General features: G+C 32.9%; 1 protein-coding gene, 1 long non-coding RNA gene and 2 pseudogenes across 5 annotated transcripts; all 4 read right to left on the bottom strand.

Moving 5' to 3' along the window:
• Positions 1-459: 459 nt before the first annotated feature.
• LOC144545531 (phospholipase A1-II 4 pseudogene) lies at positions 460-5,547 on the bottom strand (annotated as a pseudogene). The gene is made up of 3 exons (XR_013508536.1): positions 5,224-5,547; positions 4,282-4,653; positions 460-769 (listed from the first exon to the last, which is right to left on the bottom strand). The product of XR_013508536.1 is annotated as a phospholipase A1-II 4 pseudogene (transcript).
• Positions 5,548-5,956: 409 nt separating this feature from the next.
• Positions 5,957-11,272, bottom strand: LOC144545848 (wall-associated receptor kinase 2-like). Its single transcript, XM_078294416.1, has 3 exons — positions 10,215-11,272; positions 9,909-10,058; positions 5,957-7,367 (listed from the first exon to the last, which is right to left on the bottom strand). The coding sequence occupies exons 1-3, from the start codon at positions 11,200-11,202 to the stop codon at positions 6,916-6,918; spliced, it is 1,590 nt and encodes a 529-aa protein (XP_078150542.1). The 5' UTR covers positions 11,203-11,272; the 3' UTR covers positions 5,957-6,915.
• LOC144545530 (wall-associated receptor kinase 5 pseudogene) lies at positions 6,166-6,853 on the bottom strand (annotated as a pseudogene).
• A 5,236-nt stretch (positions 11,273-16,508) lies between the features above and the next one.
• On the bottom strand, positions 16,509-19,428 carry LOC144545849 (uncharacterized). Of its 3 annotated transcripts, XR_013508609.1 has the most exons (4): positions 19,116-19,428; positions 17,900-17,963; positions 17,007-17,104; positions 16,509-16,912 (listed from the first exon to the last, which is right to left on the bottom strand). It is a non-coding gene; the product is annotated as an uncharacterized LOC144545849 (long non-coding RNA). The 3 variants fall into 3 exon arrangements; XR_013508607.1 differs by lacking the exon at positions 19,116-19,428 and having other exon boundaries at positions 17,900-19,105; XR_013508608.1 differs by lacking the exon at positions 19,116-19,428 and having other exon boundaries at positions 16,509-16,892; positions 17,900-19,105.
• Positions 19,429-20,429: the final 1,001 nt, after the last annotated feature.

Here is a 20,429-nt window from a genome sequence, read left to right as displayed (position 1 = left end):
TCAAATTCTCTTTCCCAGTTTGACTAAGTCAAAATCCGCTGAACACTAGACAAAAGTGTTTTAATTCTTCTGCTTATTCCGAAACATGCATTCTCATCTTGCAAAATAGAAAGAAAACAAATATATCTACGGGCCTTAAAATATAAAATATTTAATAAGATAGAAGTTTCTATATCATTAGACACTTATTTCATATGTATTTTCTTAGTTGTTGGAAATATACGCTTGATTAGTTCAATTAAATGGTTTACAAAATATATAGTGCTGACTCATGAATGAGGGATTAGTTTAATTATTTTTTTATTAGTGTGTGCTTCTTAATCTCTGCTAATTTATGTTTTTCCACTTGTATGAGTTCAGAACAATTAATTAATGGAACCACTTAATTCTTTCGCTATGTTAATACTCAAACAAACATGATAGGCGAGAACAACAACCGAGCATTTTACGCAAATAAATTTCTCCATCTACATTGTATGATATAGAATTAAGAACCATCATCATCATCATCGATCATCGATCAATCATCATCTTCCTGATCTACTAACTTCCAATGGCCATCTATTCCCTTAACCATACCCTTGTTCTGTCGAACTCTCCAAGAAACCGGTACATGATAATCGTCCTTCATCGCATCCATTGATTTGTTGACAAGTGCTACATCTCGATCCACTTCTAACCGAAACCCTCCCTTCTTCCCTTGTACACCAGCAACTGCATGCATGTATCCCTCTAAATTATGCCACGTTGTGATATTTGTAACATCCCAAATTTTGAAAATATCAAAATTTTATTTGATTTATAGTGGAACTCACCCGTAATTGAAGAATTATATATTTATAATGTACTCATAATATGTTGAGATTTGTCTCGAATTTTTATGAAGTAAAATTTACAAAATTTTATAGTTATTTGATTGCACGGTTGTAAGTAAATAGATAGGTTTAATTTAGTCTAGGAATGTTAAAATTTATTTAACAATATATAAATTTGATACTTAGTAATTTATTAATCAAAGTTAATTCTTTAAACAAGTATATATATTTTGTACATGCAAGTTACTAATCAATGTTTTAATAGAATATAAGTGGAATTTCACTGTGTCAAGTTTGCAAGGTGACACCTGTAGAGTGCTCACTGGTCGGCTTCACAAATTATAGTAACTTTTGGGGGTTTCTGTAAATTGGAAGTAGCTAGTTTTTGTAACATCCCAGTTTTTGAACACATAGAGATTTATTTAAATTAAAGTTCAATTTGTTTAAAAATAACAATATGGATTTTCAAGTATATTTAAAAATAATTGTAGTTTAAAAATTAGTATTTAATACACTACAAATACATGTGAAATGCTAAATCAGAAACTTTGAAGATATCATACCCATTATATTTGTACAAGCCATAAAGTTGAGTATAATAACTTGATTAATTATATAAAATTCATTTTCTTGCAAAATCATATAATGATTTCAAAAGTTTTATTCTAATTATAATATTTACATCCGGTTCATGAAATACCTTAGAAATTTAAACGTCAAGTTCTATTTCTAAAATAAAGAGGGACTTTGTGCAAATTGACCAATTAATTAAATAATAATATACTTGTGGACAGCCGTGAGTTGGTTTCCTTTTAATTGCTTAAATTTACAATTCACCACTCATTTAAATTAATTGAACCTATCTCACACGTGTCATTATCTCTCCCATATTATATTCCTTTTGTTCCCTTGTCTAGATCGCCCTCCAACTATGGAGATAGTAGAAATAACAAAAATAAAACCTGATGGAGGATAAAAGAAAAGAAAGGCGATGGAGATGAGAAATAATGTGGTGATGTCGGTAGTCTTGCAAGAGGGAACAACGGAGGAGAAGAAATTGGGTCTTGTAGCGTCGAGAGTTGAACGTGCGATGGATATAGAGGATCGATTAATTGCGGCATTTTTGTCGAGATATTGCTTCGTCTATTCTCTCCCGGGTGCTAAGTGGAGCATTAACCCGGCGCAGATCTTGCATAAGTGGATCAAGAAGTATTATGGAACAGGTCCATACCTCAGTGACACTGTAATCATCATACCCGACATTGCTAAGGTGCGGATTTCGAGTTATTCTTAGCCCCTTTCAACTAATTAGGTTATTATTGTTGATTGCTTGTGGATTTCTTGCTTGCCTTATATTGCATGTTGTGTGCTTATTGATTGTTTGTGTATTATGGTTAAATTAGTTGCTTGATTGTTATGTGCATAGTATGATTAGTTTAATTATTGGATAACGGATCCAATTTGCAAGGCATGTTTAACTAATATAACATATGGGTATTGACCAAATATAAAGGGACTAGATTGAAATTGATATAAATGGAGTGAACTAAAAATTAGTAAACTTTGTAAGAGTATTCTGCTTATTTGTTAACCAAATTGGGTTGTATTATGACACATTTTAGACAAGGTGTTGTACTCTAGAATTGTATGCATAAGCCTCAAGTCTCGTATTTGACGGTTTTCTTATCGATTTGTGGGACTAGAGACATGGTTGAATCATTTGGTTTAACACTGTTTGAAAAATGATTTGAATTGTTTGATTGCTATTTTTCATTATTATTGCTGGTTGACCTCATGTTTGTTTATCGTATTATAATTATGTACTTATTATGGTTTTCAAATTGCATGCTATGAATGATAGCTTGAAATGTTTACATGGTCATATTTTTCCTAAGCTAGTACATGACATGATACAAAGCACTTCCACTAAACATGAGTTTGATTTAAATAACCCATTTGCATGATATGGATGCATAAGTATTTCTTCTAAATGCATGACATGAATGCATAAATTTGCATGTAAGGCATATTTTATTGTTTGAAGTACTTGATATGCTTGAATTGACTTGTTTGAATTATATTATGCATTGTATTTATTAGTTGAGTGAAAAGGATGCATGCATGAGCATATTTTTATTTTGAAATGAAAGCTTGACATGATTTGGAAAAGAATGACTTGAAATATGATACTGTGAACTGTGTTAAAGAACCAGATGTCTGAAACCTGACGATCATGTATGCGCCCTATTCAGGGTAAGCGTGCAATTTTTGTTATGTAGGCGCTGAACTTGTAGCGCATAACATAAATTGCATAGGCGCCATATTCCGGGTAAGCGTGCAATTTTTGTTATGTAGGCGCTGAACTTGTAGCTCATAACATAAATTGCATAGGCGCCATATTCGGGGTAAGCGTGTAATTTTTGTTATGTAGGCGCTGAACTTGTAGCGCATAACATAAATTGCATAGGCGCGATATTCGTGGTAGCGCATGACTCGGTTATGTAGGCGCTGTACTTGTAGCGCATAACTTTAGTCATGTAGGCGCCCTATTCGGGGTAAGCGCATAATTTCAGGTTATGGCCATAACAGAAATTGTGTAGGCGCCATATTCGTGGTAGCGCATGATCGGAGTCCTGTATGAGTCTTGACGGTCATGTAGGCACTGAACTTGTAGCGCATGACCGGGGTCATGTAGGCGCTGTACTTGTAGCGCATGACCCAGTATTGTTAATACCAAAGTGGTTATCTAATATACTGATATTTTATTCTATCATGGATAGTCTGGAACAAAAGATAATTATATGATATGGTTGCACAATTAAATTGGATTGAACTTTACGTCTATTGTACATGAGCATTGCATGTCAAATATTTCATTTTTGCTTGATTGTTATTGCTAAACACTGTTTCTATAGCTTGCTGATTTTCTTTCGCGGTATTGAGCATTTCTTGAAGTGGACTTATATTTTAGTTTCTTGATTGATTATAATTGGTAGCTAAGAATCTTTGATTCTTATACTATTATTGTAGTCTATATTTTTGGTACTCGGTGCTGTTTTGGTTTCAGTTGATCGGATCTGTGGATAACTCGACTGGAACTGAATACCGCACTGGGAGATTTTCAATCTCTCACCGTTCCACTTTGTGGGTTCCAGGTACGGAGCGCAAGACGTTGAGGTGAGATGTCAAACTCAAAGATTGTCGAATTTGCCACAATAAAAGTATATGTTGTTTCCGATAAATCTGCTATGGTATTTCATTTGTATTTTATTATACCGTATCAGATTTATATCGATTTGTTTTGTTACATATAACTCATGACACTTTGAGAAAAAAAAATACTTCATGTATTGTGGCTTATCTACTTGTCATTGGTAATGTATGTATAATTATGTTGTGTATTAAAATAGAATCGCCTTGTGCTAATGAGCGCGGCGGGTTGTCAATCCTATCGTCGGGTTGTGACAATATTTCCTGGACTTTTTAAGTAGGGCGATTTTTGTGTATCTACGAGTAATTCTACGCCCACTTCAGTGTATCCAACAAATGGGTAAGTGGGAATCAAGTCGGGTTCATTATGCACTCGTAGTAGCTTGAGGTTTTGCTTGCTAGAAAAGAGATTCTTGAAAGTGGAATCGCCGACCTTAGGGCTCACAAATACTATGGCTGTGATCGGAATGGTTGTAAAGTACAAGCGATTGCATTTATTGAGGTGATTTGATGCTATGCCGATGGCACTTAGAGTTGCAAGGCAAGCACTGAGGCTGTGACCTGTGAGAGTAATGCTAATTTCTTCCTCCTTGTACTTGTTAACTAGTTTTTGTATTTCTGTTAAAACCTACATCAACATGAAAATTAAATATATTTTTACCTTCAAAAAAAGAAAATTAAATATATTTGTTAGGTTGATATATAAGAAGTCAACATATCTAAAGAGACCTTATATTAGGGAATTGAAAGCCTTAGTCTTTTCTGGTTTTTGATATGAAGGCTTTCTTTGCTTAGAAATGCACTGTTTATGGGTGAAATTACGCTTTTCACTTTTTACTTTTCACCATGACACTGGAAGGTTGTATATGCTTTTGTGTTGTATGAATGTGTGTTGCTGCATCTATGAAATTAGCATGATCCTCAATACGTCTTATGTTGCTTTCTTGGATACTTATAGTGGAATTAAGCTGAGTTTACCTCTGATAGCTAAGAAAAACACTCTATATAGTAGCCACATATTCTGGTTAATTTTAGCACTAATTTATAATTTTATTAAAATCTGCATTTGTTATACTTATTCAGAGCATAGGTATAAAAAGAACAACCCTGACATGAACTTATTCAGCATGAGAACTTACAATTATCCCTTCAATATATATAAGGAAAAATAAAAGAGGAAGCCGAACATAGTACGTACCTGCTCTCTCTCGCTCACTTTGTCATACTTTGACTGCTCATTTTCCGATGTGTATATTGACAACCAGCCTCTATGAACCATCGGATCACCACCATCTGGTGCGGGTCCCAAAATATCTGCAGCTGACACTAATTATGTGAAATCTAAATCATCAATCCATTCGAGTGTCTGAGTAGTCCCTCTCCATGCAATTAACACATCTCTCCTACCTAAAACCTCCTTTCCTTTGTTGGTTGCCACTGCCACGTAACCCATCCATTTCGACTCCTTGCTCCGTGCCACTTCAGATATCAGTTTGAGTATAAACGCCTCCGGAACGTGCATATTATACACGTTTACTCAAAATTCCCTCTAAATACCTGTCCAAAGAAAGAAAATATTGTTCCAAAAATTTACTCCAAAAAAGATGGTCAAAGTCTACACAGTTTTACTATTTACAACTATGTATAAATGTGCTCCAACATTCATACACGATTGTAAACAGTAAAATCGTGTACAATTTGGCCATATTGTACATGTTACAAAATTGGATCAAGCCTTATTTATTACAATTTTATCAAAGACCTACAATTTTCTTTATTACTAAAAAGTCTTAAATGCATAAATAATAATACTTCTATTTTTCCGAGATGTTACAAAATTGGATCAAGCCTTATTTATTACAGATCAACCACTAGATTGAAGCAACTTTGCTTTTAGTTCATAATTGATGAATAACTAGAAATGGATACACTGCAGAAAATAAAAATTGACAATTACTCAAAGTCAATATTCAAAGTACAACAACAGTATTACACAAAGAAAAATTAAGAATAATACATAATTTGTACAGGAATATAAGGAAACGTAAAAAGAACTACAATTATCAAGTACCTAATTAGCAACTCACATTACACCTAAAATTTGATAATTACTCGTATTATTATATCGAAAAGAGTTCATTTAACGAGGGAAATAAGATGATGATTGTGGTTCTTCTTCAAAACTACATTGCAAGTTGGTATCAATTTCCGCATTGTAGTCAAGTAGCATAAGTTGTGTCTCCTCCAAACTATGGGACCTCCAAGGATGTTTTGGCTGTTGTTTGGATCGCCACAAGACCTCGAGCTGTACCTCCACCTCCTTCATTGTTGGTCTTCCCTCTCCTTTCATTCTTAGGCACATTTGTGCAAGCTTGGCAACGGCTTCGAGTTCTGCTCGGTGCCCCTCATTCACAACTTGCGGATCCAAAATCTCAAAGAGACGGTTCTCTTTCATAGCAGAACTAAAATATGCAATGAGGCTACCCCCTTCATACACCCTAGAGGAGATCAATGGTTTTTGTCTTGTTAGCAATTCAGCTAGAATGACACCAAAGCTGTAGACATCACTTTTGGGGGTTAACCGGCCAGTGTAATAGTACTCAGGGTCCAAATACCCGTGCGTCCCTTGGATAGCTGTAGTCACGCCCGTTTGATCTATATGTACAGATCTTGAGGCCCCAAAATCTGACACTTTCGCTGTGAAATAATCATCCAATAAAATATTTGATGATTTTATGTCTCTGTGAAAAACTGATATAGAGGCAGATGAGTGAAGATAGGAAATTGCTCCTGCAGCGTCAAGAGCAATTCTTAACCGATGCTTCCATGTCAAGGAACAATGTTCCTTTACATGGAGATGATTAAAAAGTGTTCCGTTCGAAATGAACTCCTAAACTAGCAATGGGACTTCGGTCTCTAGGCAACACCCATAGAGTTTCACAACGTTCCTATGGTTGACTTGTGAGAGAATGACCACTTCATTTACGAACTGATCGATTTCAGCCCGATCAATAATTTTGGACCTTTTGATGGCCACAACATGTTGATCCGACAAAATACCTTTATAAACTTCTCCATGACCTCCGCGACCAAGAATGAGTGCACTATCAAATCCGTTTGTTGCTTTTTCCAGCTCATGTAATCTAAAATTTCTCATTTTTTGTGTTGTATCTTCATGGGAAGATATTAGTTGTTGTAAAAGTAACCCTCGATTTTGAACGAAGAACTTATGTCTTAACTTTCCCTGTTTTCTCTTTTCAAAGAGTTTGATACGCTTGGCAATTACAAAATATAGTAAAATAATGCTTAGGGCAGTTACAAATCCCAGAAAGATCGTCATACCTACGGACATAAATAAAGCAAGTTAGAAAAATGAAAGAAAGAAAGTTATTTTTCATCATTTTTTATGAACAAATCAAAATTCCTCCTATTTTGTGGATTGTTTTATGTTTAGTTCAACCTTACATGACCTAGGAAGTTAAATATTTGTCCAAGGTATACTACTTTGTAGGCGACTAAACTATTGAACTACATCGAGAAGAGTTAAACAACACGATCGTTTGATTATATTAATGATCTGCTGTACGTCAATTTAAAAATTTTCGGTTGATATCATTATATATATTTTGAGTGATATTGAAAAAGATATATATGTCGTTTTGAATCATTAGATTTTGGAATGAAATGGTAAGAATCAGTGTCCTAATATCTAAATAATGGAACATTTTACAATTGCCCTATTTTCTAAATTTTCAAACAAAATACTCCTCTAAAATAATTAACAAAATGCCCTTGCACCTCTTTATCTCTTATTAAACTTTAATGGATACATAAAATATTTTAAAGAATATGTAATTCGAATAAAAAAAAATTGGTAAACATGCAACAAATTTTTGAGTTAGATAATATATATATATCGAATACATATTTTTTAAAGTATCTATACTAATCTGCATCATGATGAAATTATTTACACGATTATATGGTACGTTACTAGAAACATAAACTCTTCAATTTGTATTTTACTTATTAGAAGAATAGAATCATATGTTTGTTATTTTTTAAAAAGGCTAATTATAATAATCATATTTTGGGATTTTTTTTTTATTATTGATGAGTATATATGCATTAATTTGATGTATTGCGATTTAAATTTGCAAAAATAAACCTAACCTAAATGCAAGAATCAAACACTAATATATATTCCCATTTCAATCTACTAATTGGACACCATCAATACTTAAGATAATTGTCATTTTCATCTAAGTACTGTCTTATTTGTAACCAAACGGAGAAAAAATATCTTCACAACATATATTTTTTTGTGTCAAAATATGGAGATAAATTACTTTTGTATCTCATATTTTCTACTTCTTATTTAAATCTCAAAAATATTTATATTTTTTTTTGTAAAGTTCTCGATTTTTTTTTTGATTGATTATAAGAAAGTTTAATTAAATGAAATGCTGTCAAATAAGTAAAATATAAATTTAAGAGTTTATCATTTTAATAACGTACTGTATAATCATGTAAATAATTTCATCATGATACAGATTAGTATAAATACTTTTACAGAAAAAAAAATATTTATTCGATATATATATTATCTAACTGAAAATTTTGTTGCATGTCTACAAAAATATTATTGTTTGAATTACATTTTTTTTTTAATCTTTATGCATTCATTAAAGTCTAATGAGCGATAAAGAGGTGTCAAACTTGATGAGAGTAAATAGGAGATAGAGAGAGGGAGAGAGGGGAAAATGATGGGCCTACAAGGGCATTTTCTTAATTATTTTAGAGAAGGAATATTTTGTTTGAAAATTTTAAAAAGTAGGACAATTTTTAAAATTTCCCCTAAATAATAGGCTCAAGCGGCCCATTGAGTTACCAATCTCCAAATGCTACACTATGACAAATAACTGTAAAAAGGCACCGGGAGAGATCATGCTTTGTTGCTAATTTTGTCTAGGACATTACTATTTGATACTTGGAAACTTAATTTGATGCCAAAGTTTGTAATTAAGACTTTCGGTGAGTGACTATCAGTCTCCAAATGTTTGGTTCTGCTAATTTTGTCGGACGGTTTATTGTGATCAGATTTTGCCGTCTCATGTTAACTAGGCAATATTTAGTTTCAGCAAGCTGTATTAATTTTTCATTTATCCTGAAAAGCATTTCTTGCTCTCTCTTTCCATATATACTTGCAACACTTAGGGGTGTCAATGACACCCGTTTACCCGTTTACTCTACCCGTATCGTATTCTATAAGACGGGTATGGATAAGATTTTTTTTTCATTAGATAAACAGATATGAGATGGGTAAGGATTTTTTTTTCATTAGATAAACGGATATGGATACGAGTATGGATAACGGGTAATTATATAAAATAAATTATATCATACGAAGAATATTATGCTAAATATTTTACTTTTTTATTTGAATGTTTTATTATTTAGTTAAGGAATTGAATTTGTTAGAAGAGATGTTTGTAATTTTGATTTTTCTTGCTTAATTAATGAAAAACTATTACTTAGAATCAATTGCATATTTATATTTTAATTTTATATTAGTAATTATGATTGCATATGTATAACATGATAAATTTTGATGGTTTATTTAAAAAATTAATAAAATTATTATATTTGTATTATTTGTTATTCGCCCACTACCGTTTCGTTACCCGCTAATCTTAACAGGTATGGGTAGGGTAAGATAAGACAAATTCTTAACAGGTATGGATATAGTATGGATAAGGTCAATTCTTAGTGGGTATGAGTGTGAAAATGGTTCCACCCTACTGTATCGTACCCATTGACACCCCTAGCAACACTATTCAAAACTTGATGAAAGTTATTTATCGTGAACAAGTAATAACATACCTATAACTAGTGCGATGTTGAGATTGCATTCTCTGGGATTGTTATGATTTGTACGCCAACCGAAAGGACAAGAGCAGTGAAATCCTCCTTGATAATTGTGACACTTTCCTGGCTTGGCGCATGTATTTTCGTCGGCACATTCATCGATGTCTGCATGGATAGGACACAACATCTATAAGCCTACATATTTATGAATTCTCTCTTTTTATATTTTTAATCTTTTTTGTATATGCTGGAGCACTGGACATGATTATAAAAAATGAAAAAAAGAGATGACGAGCAGGAGAGAGTTAGAGATAGAAAGACCTTGGCAGCCTCCATGAAGGTAAGGATTGCCTTCATAACCATGGGAGCAGTTGCAGAGATAACCACGACCACTGACTCTTTTCCAGCACATACTGTTACTGCTAATGCATGCATAGGAGGATATGTTTTTCTGTGCGATGTCGCATGTCGTGTTTCCTATGAACCAGTCGAACACCATTGGCAGAGTAGTATTTTGCAGCTCGTCAGTGGTGACATAAGTGGTTTGAAACTTGAACTCAGCCTCCTCCACCACCATAACATAGCTGCAAGGACCAAACTTATATACCTCCGAGTTGTTGTACAATGGGTCAAAGTCACCATAAAACCGGTGTGCATCTCTGGGGATAGCTGTCTGGCAACAGCCAATTCCAGTGCAGGATCCAGAGTTATTCAGGGTATCTAGGCTATCACACATAGAAAGGCACCCTACTGAGTAATTAGTAGTGGAGCCCAGGCGGAGATAGGCAAGTGCATTACACCCAATAACTGTAAATTTGTTCTTCTCAGTGTTGAGCTGGAATGGTGTGTCACCATAATCGGCAAGTGATCCACAATGATAGTACTTAGAACACGTCCTAGTGTAAGGTTCCCCTGGCTCACATTTGCCTTCTTTTGTCGGGCTGTTGCAGCACTGTTGAGATATAATGTTGCTTGTGCGTGCCTGGCCCAATGACAGGCTTATATTCAGAATCTTAACCTCAGAATTTGTCCCAAGGAAAGGATTTGAGTTATCATCAGATATTTTACAAATTACATTGAATTCTTTGGACCGGGAGCAATTTGGGCCAATGCCAAAAGGGTAAGGGATGGGAATTCCACCGCAGCTCTCTGTGCATCCGGGCAGAGCAATGGTGTTCTTTGCAGATTCAGTGCTTATCAACTGCAGGAGGAGGAGGAACATAAGTTGGATTAATATCGTTGGCAACACAGTGGATAAGGTACGTACTACTTGAAACGAGTTCCTTTTTGTTTCGCTCATGATATTCATATCTAGTTTCTATCAATGGATTGATGTTCAATTCCTGCTCTCTGATGCTCTTTATATATAAAACACATTTAGGTTGATAATTGATTAAATTAATGGGTCAATTATTTAGAATATCAATTGGAATATATATGTTGCTATCAGTTGGAATATATATGTGGTGTGTGGATATACCACCTGATAATGCGAGAAACTTTTTCGAATGAAATATTCATAATCTTATTATAATAATATAGTTAATAGGCGAATTAATTTCTGATAGGCTAAGTCCTCACGGCATAGACCAATACTTGCGGACTTGGCCAAGGATCAACCCCACGCCGTATTAATTAAGAAGTATAACTATCAAAATGCAATATTCTTCTTCATTTTTTTTTCACTTGAATTTCTGCTGCAGCAGTCTAAGGAGTTGATTGTTAGTTGCATTGATAGTTAGTCCATTGCAATCAGACCGATGAAATTTGCAACAAATCCAAATTTTAAATGGATTTTCTAAAACTCAGAAAGAGAAAGGTTAAGAAGCACAAACCATTCTTATGCGTTGATTGTTAGTTGTTGACCAATTGTCTTTGTTGTTTTTATTTCATTCACTGATTAGTGACTACTAATCAAACATGCCAGCGCTGGTAGCCTACAACTTCAATATATCACATTCACTCGTATGGAAATAATAAAAAAACTGGGGTATAATTAAAGCATTCCAGAGTTGAATATGAAGAGAAATAACCGTAAACCCTCCTTTGTTTGGATCACACTTCTCTACATTTAAATTACTCCTCTATTTTTTGATGAAAATGCCCATAGGCTATCATTATACATAAAAAGTATATATTACAAGAGAGCTGTTGTACGGGAAGCAACATACGTACATACATAGAAAACACAGAAAATGGTACATGCTCAGATTGCGTACAAGTATATACCAGTACACCTATCAGTCCATATTATTACCCATGATCAGCCTGACCAGTACATATATGCTACAATTAGACCCCCTATGACATAAGTAAGAAAGGAAAAACATAAACAAAGAGTTGGTACGTGCTGGTATTGAGCCGCTTCTGATTTTATTGCTCTGATATAAATAACCAATTATGAACCGTATGCGATAAAGATCAATCTCCTCTCCACTTTCTTCTCTTTTCCTTGTGTAATTCCTCGGAATCGGCTGATCCGGATTGGAATCAGACTGTACCGATCCAATTTCAGGCCGAGTTGCACGGTAGGTGATTTTTTCATCAAATTTCAGCCGAAACGGTCCAATTCCAGTCAAATTTCAGCCGAAACGCGCAAATACCACTCTCCAAATTTTTTTGCTTCCTGTTTGAGTTGAACAAGAGAGCTCTTGAATATCAAATAAGCAAACTACCCTCCCACGGTCCCACCTTGCTACATTTTGTTGCTAGAATACATAACTATATGTAAATATAAGTGTTTAAACGGCTATATTGAAAAGGTGCAATATTTGTATTATATTTGTATTAGTGGATTATTTGATTGTAATGATTTTTATCTAAAAATAAATTGTTGACAAATTATTTCTTTAGTATAAAGAAAGCTTCTGGCAAAAAAAAATCCGAGTTTCCCATTAGATTTGGTCGATTCCGACCAATTTATCAGATTATGATTCCACGGTCAAAAGACCAATCCAGATTCTAATTCTGATGTTTCCTTCTATGTTGATATATAACCATATCATAAGATGTGATGTTGCCTAGAATTCATATAAATTTCTGAGTTTTAATCTACCATCCGGATCCAAACTCAAATTTGTGTTAGTAGGATCCGGCCTCGTGTCGACTACCCTAGTGATTTTCAGATCCAATTTGAACATTCACGTGGTCCAAAGTATCTATGTTGATAATGCATGTCTTGTCACCATCTCCGACAGCATATCCACATATATGCCATTCAGTTATATGTGATTTTTCACATACACGAAAGGCTAAATATATACAAATCATCCATATATTGAAAATGGTGCGAAATACCTTTGTAGTTTGTACCACACATTTAAGTTAAGGATATTGTGTGCGTAAATTCGTCTCCAAATTAAAAAGAAAAGGAAACGGGTAGTGAAGGATATTGGTGTAAAATTCCTTTGTACCACACATTTTATAGATGGAGATTTAGAGATAATAAGATGAAAATAAAAATGAAAATGACCATTTGAAAAGAACAGTGAGATATTCAAAGTCATCTAAGTCCAGGGAAGACTTTTCAATTAGAATGGGCAACAATACATAGACAATTGACAGCAAATTTCATGAAAAAATCAAAATGCAAGAACAATAATTGTTTTCTGCTAATTTGAGAGAACCGTAACGGAAGAGTATTTTCTGATAATTCAGCTTCCTACAAACATAATATCACTAGTAAAGTAATTTGTGGGGCCTTTTGTAAGTTATTGTCTACTCTCTTTTCTGGGCCTATCTTTGTCATATATAATTGACACAGCCTTCTCCAGTGGAAAGTGAGAAGTGCAAGAGGTTTCTTAATACCAGCTCGGCCCATCAGAGCATATTGCAATTAATTTTTGTTGCAATATATTATTGGTCAAAGTAGCAGAAACATAGACATCTTAAATTTTGATTTTTGTTTCATTCGGCCTAATTTTGTTGAAATATCCATCCAGCTGGCCTCTTTTTTACACAAAACCAAATAGATGTAGAGAGAATAATCCCAAACCTTTTTATGTCAATAATCCCAAAAATTAATGTAAACAGTTAAATCTTATATTATACTATTAATTAATTGCACAAAAAAATTTGATCCCCCAATTAGAGACTTCGTTCTATCCGGAGTTTGATTCTTTTATGATTTGGGAAATGGAGATCATCTGGTATATAACGATGAAATTGCATCGGCTATCTAGTGGCCTAATTACACTATACATTAACATTATTTACGGCATTAATTGATTGAATCCTGTGATATTTTGTATTGTGTAAAAATAAATTAAGAGAAAAGAGTGACTATTTTATGTCTTAAATAATGATATCCACAATTTATGTCTTAACAGAAAAAAAAATATTAAATTAAAGTATATTTAATTGTTGAATCAACTATTATTTATTGCCATATCTATGTGTGGATTATACGTAATTCAATGTGAGGAATTAATTACTTTATTATGTGATTAATTATTGAAATCTCTTTTTCTTATGTTGCTTTCTATTTGATAATATTTGTCTCAATATAAATATATTTTTTTAAATATGTACTTCATTTTTAGAGGAAATTACTCTTACAAGTAACAATGTAATTGGAGAACTAAAGCTTGGTTTTATGTTTTGCTGTACGTATACTTGTTAACTCTAAATTGACATTTTAGAAAAGATTGTTAAAAAGTTAATGTCCTCTATATTAATTCTCAGATTTACAGTAGCAATTAGGAACAAATTTAGAAACAATGTATAGAAGAAATTCATAATTAAAATTGCATTACCAACATTATGCTGATTTTATTATTGTAGACACTCCAAGCAACAGGAAAAATTGTGTATGAATTTATTGATATGATAGATATTGGGACACAGAGAGATTGAAAGATGCTGGTTTAGATTCTTCATTTGAAACTGATTTATTAGATATTTTCGTCAAACTCATCAACTATCTAAGCATAATTACATACTAGCTTCACTCAATCAAAATTAGCAATTGAAACTAGAAATAAATTCAGGAATATAAAAATATTTAAAATTGATAAAGAAATTATAAATTTTAAAATTGTTGATGTTGTGAAAGAAACTATTTTTTGCAATTTACTGATTTTGGAATGCTTTTAAGACATATTTTATGTGCATAACATGCACCGAAATGTTGCCACGTCATCAAGCGATAAAAAGATAAAAATGGTACAAACTAGGTCCGGAGATTTTGTGTGTTAAGTTTTTTGTATGATTCACCTAAAATATTCACAATTTCTCAATGAACCTTTCACAATTTCTGAATGATTCTTCTTTTGTGCAGTTATTTAATCTTTGTTATATATTGACTTTCAAAACCGTTGTATATATATTAACTATTAAAGTAATCATAAATCATAAGATAATAAAATACAATATATATTTACAGATAAGTTCTGCTTCTATTGAATTTTGCAAAATATTTGAGATGTTGGAGAAAACAAATAAATTAAGGTAATAAAAAATTTAATCCTAATTTTTTCATTATAGTTATTTTTCATAATCAATATTAAATTCAATAAAAAATAGTTATTTAACTATGTATTTTTCATTAATTGCTGAATCAACTATGATATTCTCCCGAAAAAAAGCAAAAACTAGGTTAAGCTGATTGGTTTCATCACAATATTTAAGCATCATTATATATCAAGGTTTTAAATGACAATTATTATATCATAGTGGAAAGGCTAAAAAAAAAGTTATCGCGGATAGCGTAGCTATAACGAAAGTTATTCTACATAGCATTTTTTTTCTTTAAAAAATATTTTATATTTCTACTGATTATCATTATTATCTAAAGTCTCATAGAGCAATAAGTAACACAAAATTGATTAAGGAATTAGAATATTCATACTGAACCATTACAAAGTCCAAATTACTATTCAAATTATCACTAATAATATTATAAACTATCTATTTTTTCATTCAAAATACACTACAAGAAAATACATTTCCCGGCGCTTAAAAACGCCACTAAATACATTTCCCGGCGCTTGGATAAGTGCCGGGAATACCAGTGTCGGCAAGGCCTTTCCCAGCGCTTAGTAAGCGCCGCCCAAAGTTTGGCTTTCCCGGCGCTTCCGAAACGCCACCAAAGGTCTTGCCATTTTAAAAAAAATTATATCTTTTCTCAGCGCTTCCAAAACGCCGCCAAAAGTCCTAAATAATAAAAAAAAAATGAAAATTTCAAAAATTCGCTATAAATCATAGAAAATTCCAAAAATGGAAATTTTTGTTTTGGGATGTTCATGGAAGTGTTTTCTATATGGCTTGGTATAATTCAACATAGAATCAGAATTATATCTAATTTGGTCTTAAGGGTTGTTTTAGGCATATGCTGTACCAGTATATGTTTATTTTGGTTTTGTTTGTGTTGAACACTGGTACAGGTATGTTGATATGTTGGTATGATGGCCTATGAGTTATCCATGGAGCCTACAAGCTTTTCTCCGGATTTTGCACAAAAAAGAGAGGATACTTTACAATCAAAGTCTGATAATGTTCTTTTGAAATACATAATAAACCCTGTTAGTGAGCAATCTGAAACTTCTCCAAAAATGAACTCTTTTGCATAATAACTAAAGTTTGACAAGGTAAGGAGACAGTAACTTGAAATTTTATCGATTCTCCCACATTTAACAGACTACACAATTTTATAATCGAGTTCAGATTTTTCACAAGGTTCTCAATTCAACAATTCAACCATTCATCGCATAAGAATGAAGAATGAACAAGAAGTGGGGGCTCAGACCAATCTGACCAATCAGGAACAATTAAGCCGATCAATTGTACAATTGATCCTTAGTCAACCCTCGATTTTTCCTCTAATTTAAACAATCCTCACTTTACCCCAACTTACAAATTTTACACCAAATAAGTCAAACAATGGTGAACTAACAACAGAAAATAGTTTACAAACCTCACGAGGATTAGAATCTCTCATTGTGTCATTTAGTCGGTCCACCTCGACAGTTTTTATAAATGCCTTCTCAGCATCTTTATTTACTGCGCATAAAGTAGTTCTCCTGTTAAATTAATTATGGTCATTTTCCAACACCTCAATATTCTTAAATCCATGCTTTGACATTCAAGGAAATATAAAGAAACAACAAATCCAACCTCATTTGCCTCTGATCGGAACAAACAGAGACTGCCAACAATTCCCAATTTTTCCTTTTGAGTGAATCGAACTCCCCCAGTGCCCAGGTACCAAAACCCTGATGTACCATAAATTCAACTATCGTTACAAGACCAATTACAAAAAAAAATAGGATAACAATAATTTGGATACGAGGTTATAGAGTACCAGTTAAATACAGTGCTTGGTGGGTAAAGCATTTTGAAAATAAGTTTAGAAATAACGGTGCAAGCCTAAATTTGTAATTCAAAAAAGTTTATAATAAACTTTTTTTAAATGATGCTTAGCTAATCAAACTTATTGTTTCTAGCTGTTGTTCAAGTTTTCTACAGTTTAAAACAAGTAATTTTCTGAAATTCGTATTAGAAATAGTGTTTCCTAACTATCCTTACATGCTGTCACAAGGATAGGGGTATTTTTGGCACAATTGTACACTCCTTGCTAAATAGGGGTATTTTTGTCAAGTTAACCTATACAATGTTTTCTCTGTACTATCCCTTAAAATAGCATGAATGTACTGAACAAACTGGTACCTTAGTGAAGCCCACTATGCTTTGATCAACAATGATAATACCTTAGTGAAGCCCACTATACTTTTTAACAACAATCTTTAATTATGTTTTTGTTTAATAGAAATAATGCATAAACAGAACTAAATTGGACCATATATATGGAATTGAAGGTCTTTAAATTTTAGTGGAGAATAACTGGTACAAGAGCCTATAAATGAACAGCCACTACTAGTCCTCCACTAATTGATACCGATACGTAATATAGCCCAGTACAGTATAATCCTTCACTTGTTACAATATAAAAAGTAATTTTACATCATGGTATCAAAAAATTTATAAAAGGTACATCCATGAGGTGTAACCTCATATCAGCCGATCTGACTCCAATGCACACCAGCATGCAGCTCCTTGTTTCTTCTGATCTGTCTATGTAGAAGTTTGAGATTCCCCACCATGGCACAGTATATGAGAAATTGAGTATAATGTAAGACAGCATCAAATTGCTAAAAACACTTGAGATTGAACGAATAAAAGATACTAGAAACTGTACACTTAATTCAAAATTGAAATAAGTCACTCGAACAGCTCTTAAAACAATTCAAGGAAGGAACTTTGTCATCACTAAATGATCCTTTAATATTCGTGCCAAAGTAAAAAAAATATTATTTACAAAAAAAAAAAAAAAGAGTAAGGAAAGAGATGAACCTTTTATGAATGGTTCAGAACTGAGACCCTCTTGAACCAGATGTTAACATAACAAAGTGAATTATAATAGAAGAAACAAAGCTAAACCTGGCAAATACCGCAATTGGGTCCATCAGAGATGCTCATGTCATCAGTGGCATCATATTCAAATTTCCATTACAAATATTGCTTAAGTTTTCTACATTGTAAATCTAGTATTTCTATGAAATTCCTATTAGAAAAGGCTCATCTTACAACTTTTTACACCCTGTTACTTATCAGAATTCACCGAGAGCTGCACGGAAGACTGGAAATTTACAGAAAAGGTCATAGTACGTTGCAGAATTAATACAGAACAGTGCAGAAAACTGGAAACCTATAAAACAGACCATGCACCTTACCAGAATTGAACCAGAATGCAGAAAAATTTCAGAAAACTCTCTAATTCATACTATAATTGAAAAAAAAGGGGCTGATACTGGTATATATACCAATTTGTAAACATATTACACACCTGGCAAATAGTGCTGGTACAGATGATTATAAGCAAAGTTTGTCAATTATGTATATGTTGTCTCACAAAACAATTATTGAATAAGATATGGGATAACATATCACAGGGTATACATCATTTATCATCTCGCTAATCACAGCAATTGGATCAAGTGTCAAAATATCAGTTCTAAGGTAACACAACCAATCAAAGTAAAGAAAGAAGGAAACCGTGCAAGAAAGAAAAGCTTTAGGTCAGCATTCAACATCTCAAAAAGAAAAGGATAACAAGGCACGTAGGGCTCAATCCTAACCCTTAATTCATAGATTTCACAAAAATTTTATTATTTCACAAATTTCACATGAGAAAAATCTAGTAACTATTGAACCGAAATAACATACCTAGAGTGCAGCGAACTGGTAGATGATCGGTCCTCAAAGAGAGAGACAGCAGTGGGGAGGGTTTGTACTCGATAGAGACAGAGGGTGAACGAAATGGCGGAGAGGGTGGGCACGAGCGCAGTGGGATGGCACAGAGATGAAGAGGATCGAAGAGAGAGAGGAGAGGCATAGGGAGGCGGGGGTCTAGGTTAATTTGGGTAATTTTTAGTACTCACGCAAGTTTTGTTTCTGGCGATACTAATTCGCGCAACCTTCTTTTTTTTTCTTTTAAGGAAAGCCGGCGTTTCCTTCAGATCTAACTTTTTTTTTAACAAAAGATGGCGTTTTTGGTAACGCCAGCCGTGTTAACGCCGGTAAATATATATTTTGTTGTAGTGATAATTTAAGCAGCATGGTATAAACTACATTTTTTTTCTATTAAAAAAAAAGTAAGCATCAAGGAATAAATTATCTATCCTTTTCTATTTAAAAGCAAAATCAATATGGACATTAAACAAATTGATCTATTTATTATATTATCTCTTTATTATCTTTTTCTATTTAAAAACAAAATCAATTTGGATGTAATGAATTCTATATTATCTCTTTATTATATTTATTTTTCTTTTATGTCTATTTGAGATTTTGTTATTTTTTGAATGTTACTGAAATATATCTTTGCATACATAGTTTTGTCTACTAGGTGTTATATGCCAATATCCTCCACATACCTATAGGTGTTAAGTTATTGTACCTCGATGTGAGAGGAGATACAAGTACTAAATACTTCGGCTAATGAGACTTGGCAGCGGTTCAAAGACTAGGGTTAGAACCCAGTAGGCTCTCTTGGCAGGATATAAATTAGATATCATTTTGAATTATAATTAGGAATTTATTTATTACTTATAATAAGTACGGTTGATGGTTATTACTTAGCGAGTAATAGGGGAATGTAATTAATTAAATTAGTGTGACTGGTTTAATGTAATTTTTTTCCAAGACATATTAAGCAATATATGAAAGAGGTTTTTTGCTTATTTTTTATTTTTGGTAGTGAATTGACAGATTTATTTTTATCAGAATAATGATTAGAAGATAGCAAAATTATATACCAGGTTTTCTGTAAAGGAGAGTCAAATCACTAAGATGATAGAGGCCAAGAAATAAGTTGGAGCTGAGAAAAGGAAGTGTAATTGAATGAAGCCTATGATCTAGGTTTCAGTGGGAACAACTCTAATAGGATTTTCTGTGAGTCAAATGTTTCCTAAGAAAAAAAAAACAAGCAATATTTTCAATGTATTTAGATGAGACAATTCTCTTATTTCTTTCTGTTTA

This window comes from Carex rostrata, chromosome 28 (genome assembly GCF_964058835.1).
Source record: "Carex rostrata chromosome 28, lpCarRost1.2, whole genome shotgun sequence".
NCBI lineage: Eukaryota > Viridiplantae > Streptophyta > Magnoliopsida > Poales > Cyperaceae > Carex > Carex rostrata.
The sequence above is the reverse complement of the archived record's forward strand: the minus strand, read 5'-3'. Positions and strand labels throughout refer to the sequence as shown.

What these genes read in the sequence shown, in the direction of transcription:
- LOC144545848 (XM_078294416.1), bottom strand. Translation starts at nt 11,202, where the DNA reads ATGAATATCATGAGCGAAACAAAAAGGAACTCGTTTCAAGTAGTACGT. An exon ending in CCTTCATGGAGGCTGCCAAG is followed by an intron (nt 10,059 to 10,214) that starts GTCTTTCTATCT and finishes CTATCCATGCAG; the next exon opens with ACATCGATGAATGTGCCGAC. An exon ending in CAACATCGCACTAGTTATAG is followed by an intron (nt 7,368 to 9,908) that starts GTATGTTATTAC and finishes TTATGTCCGTAG; the next exon opens with GTATGACGATCTTTCTGGGA.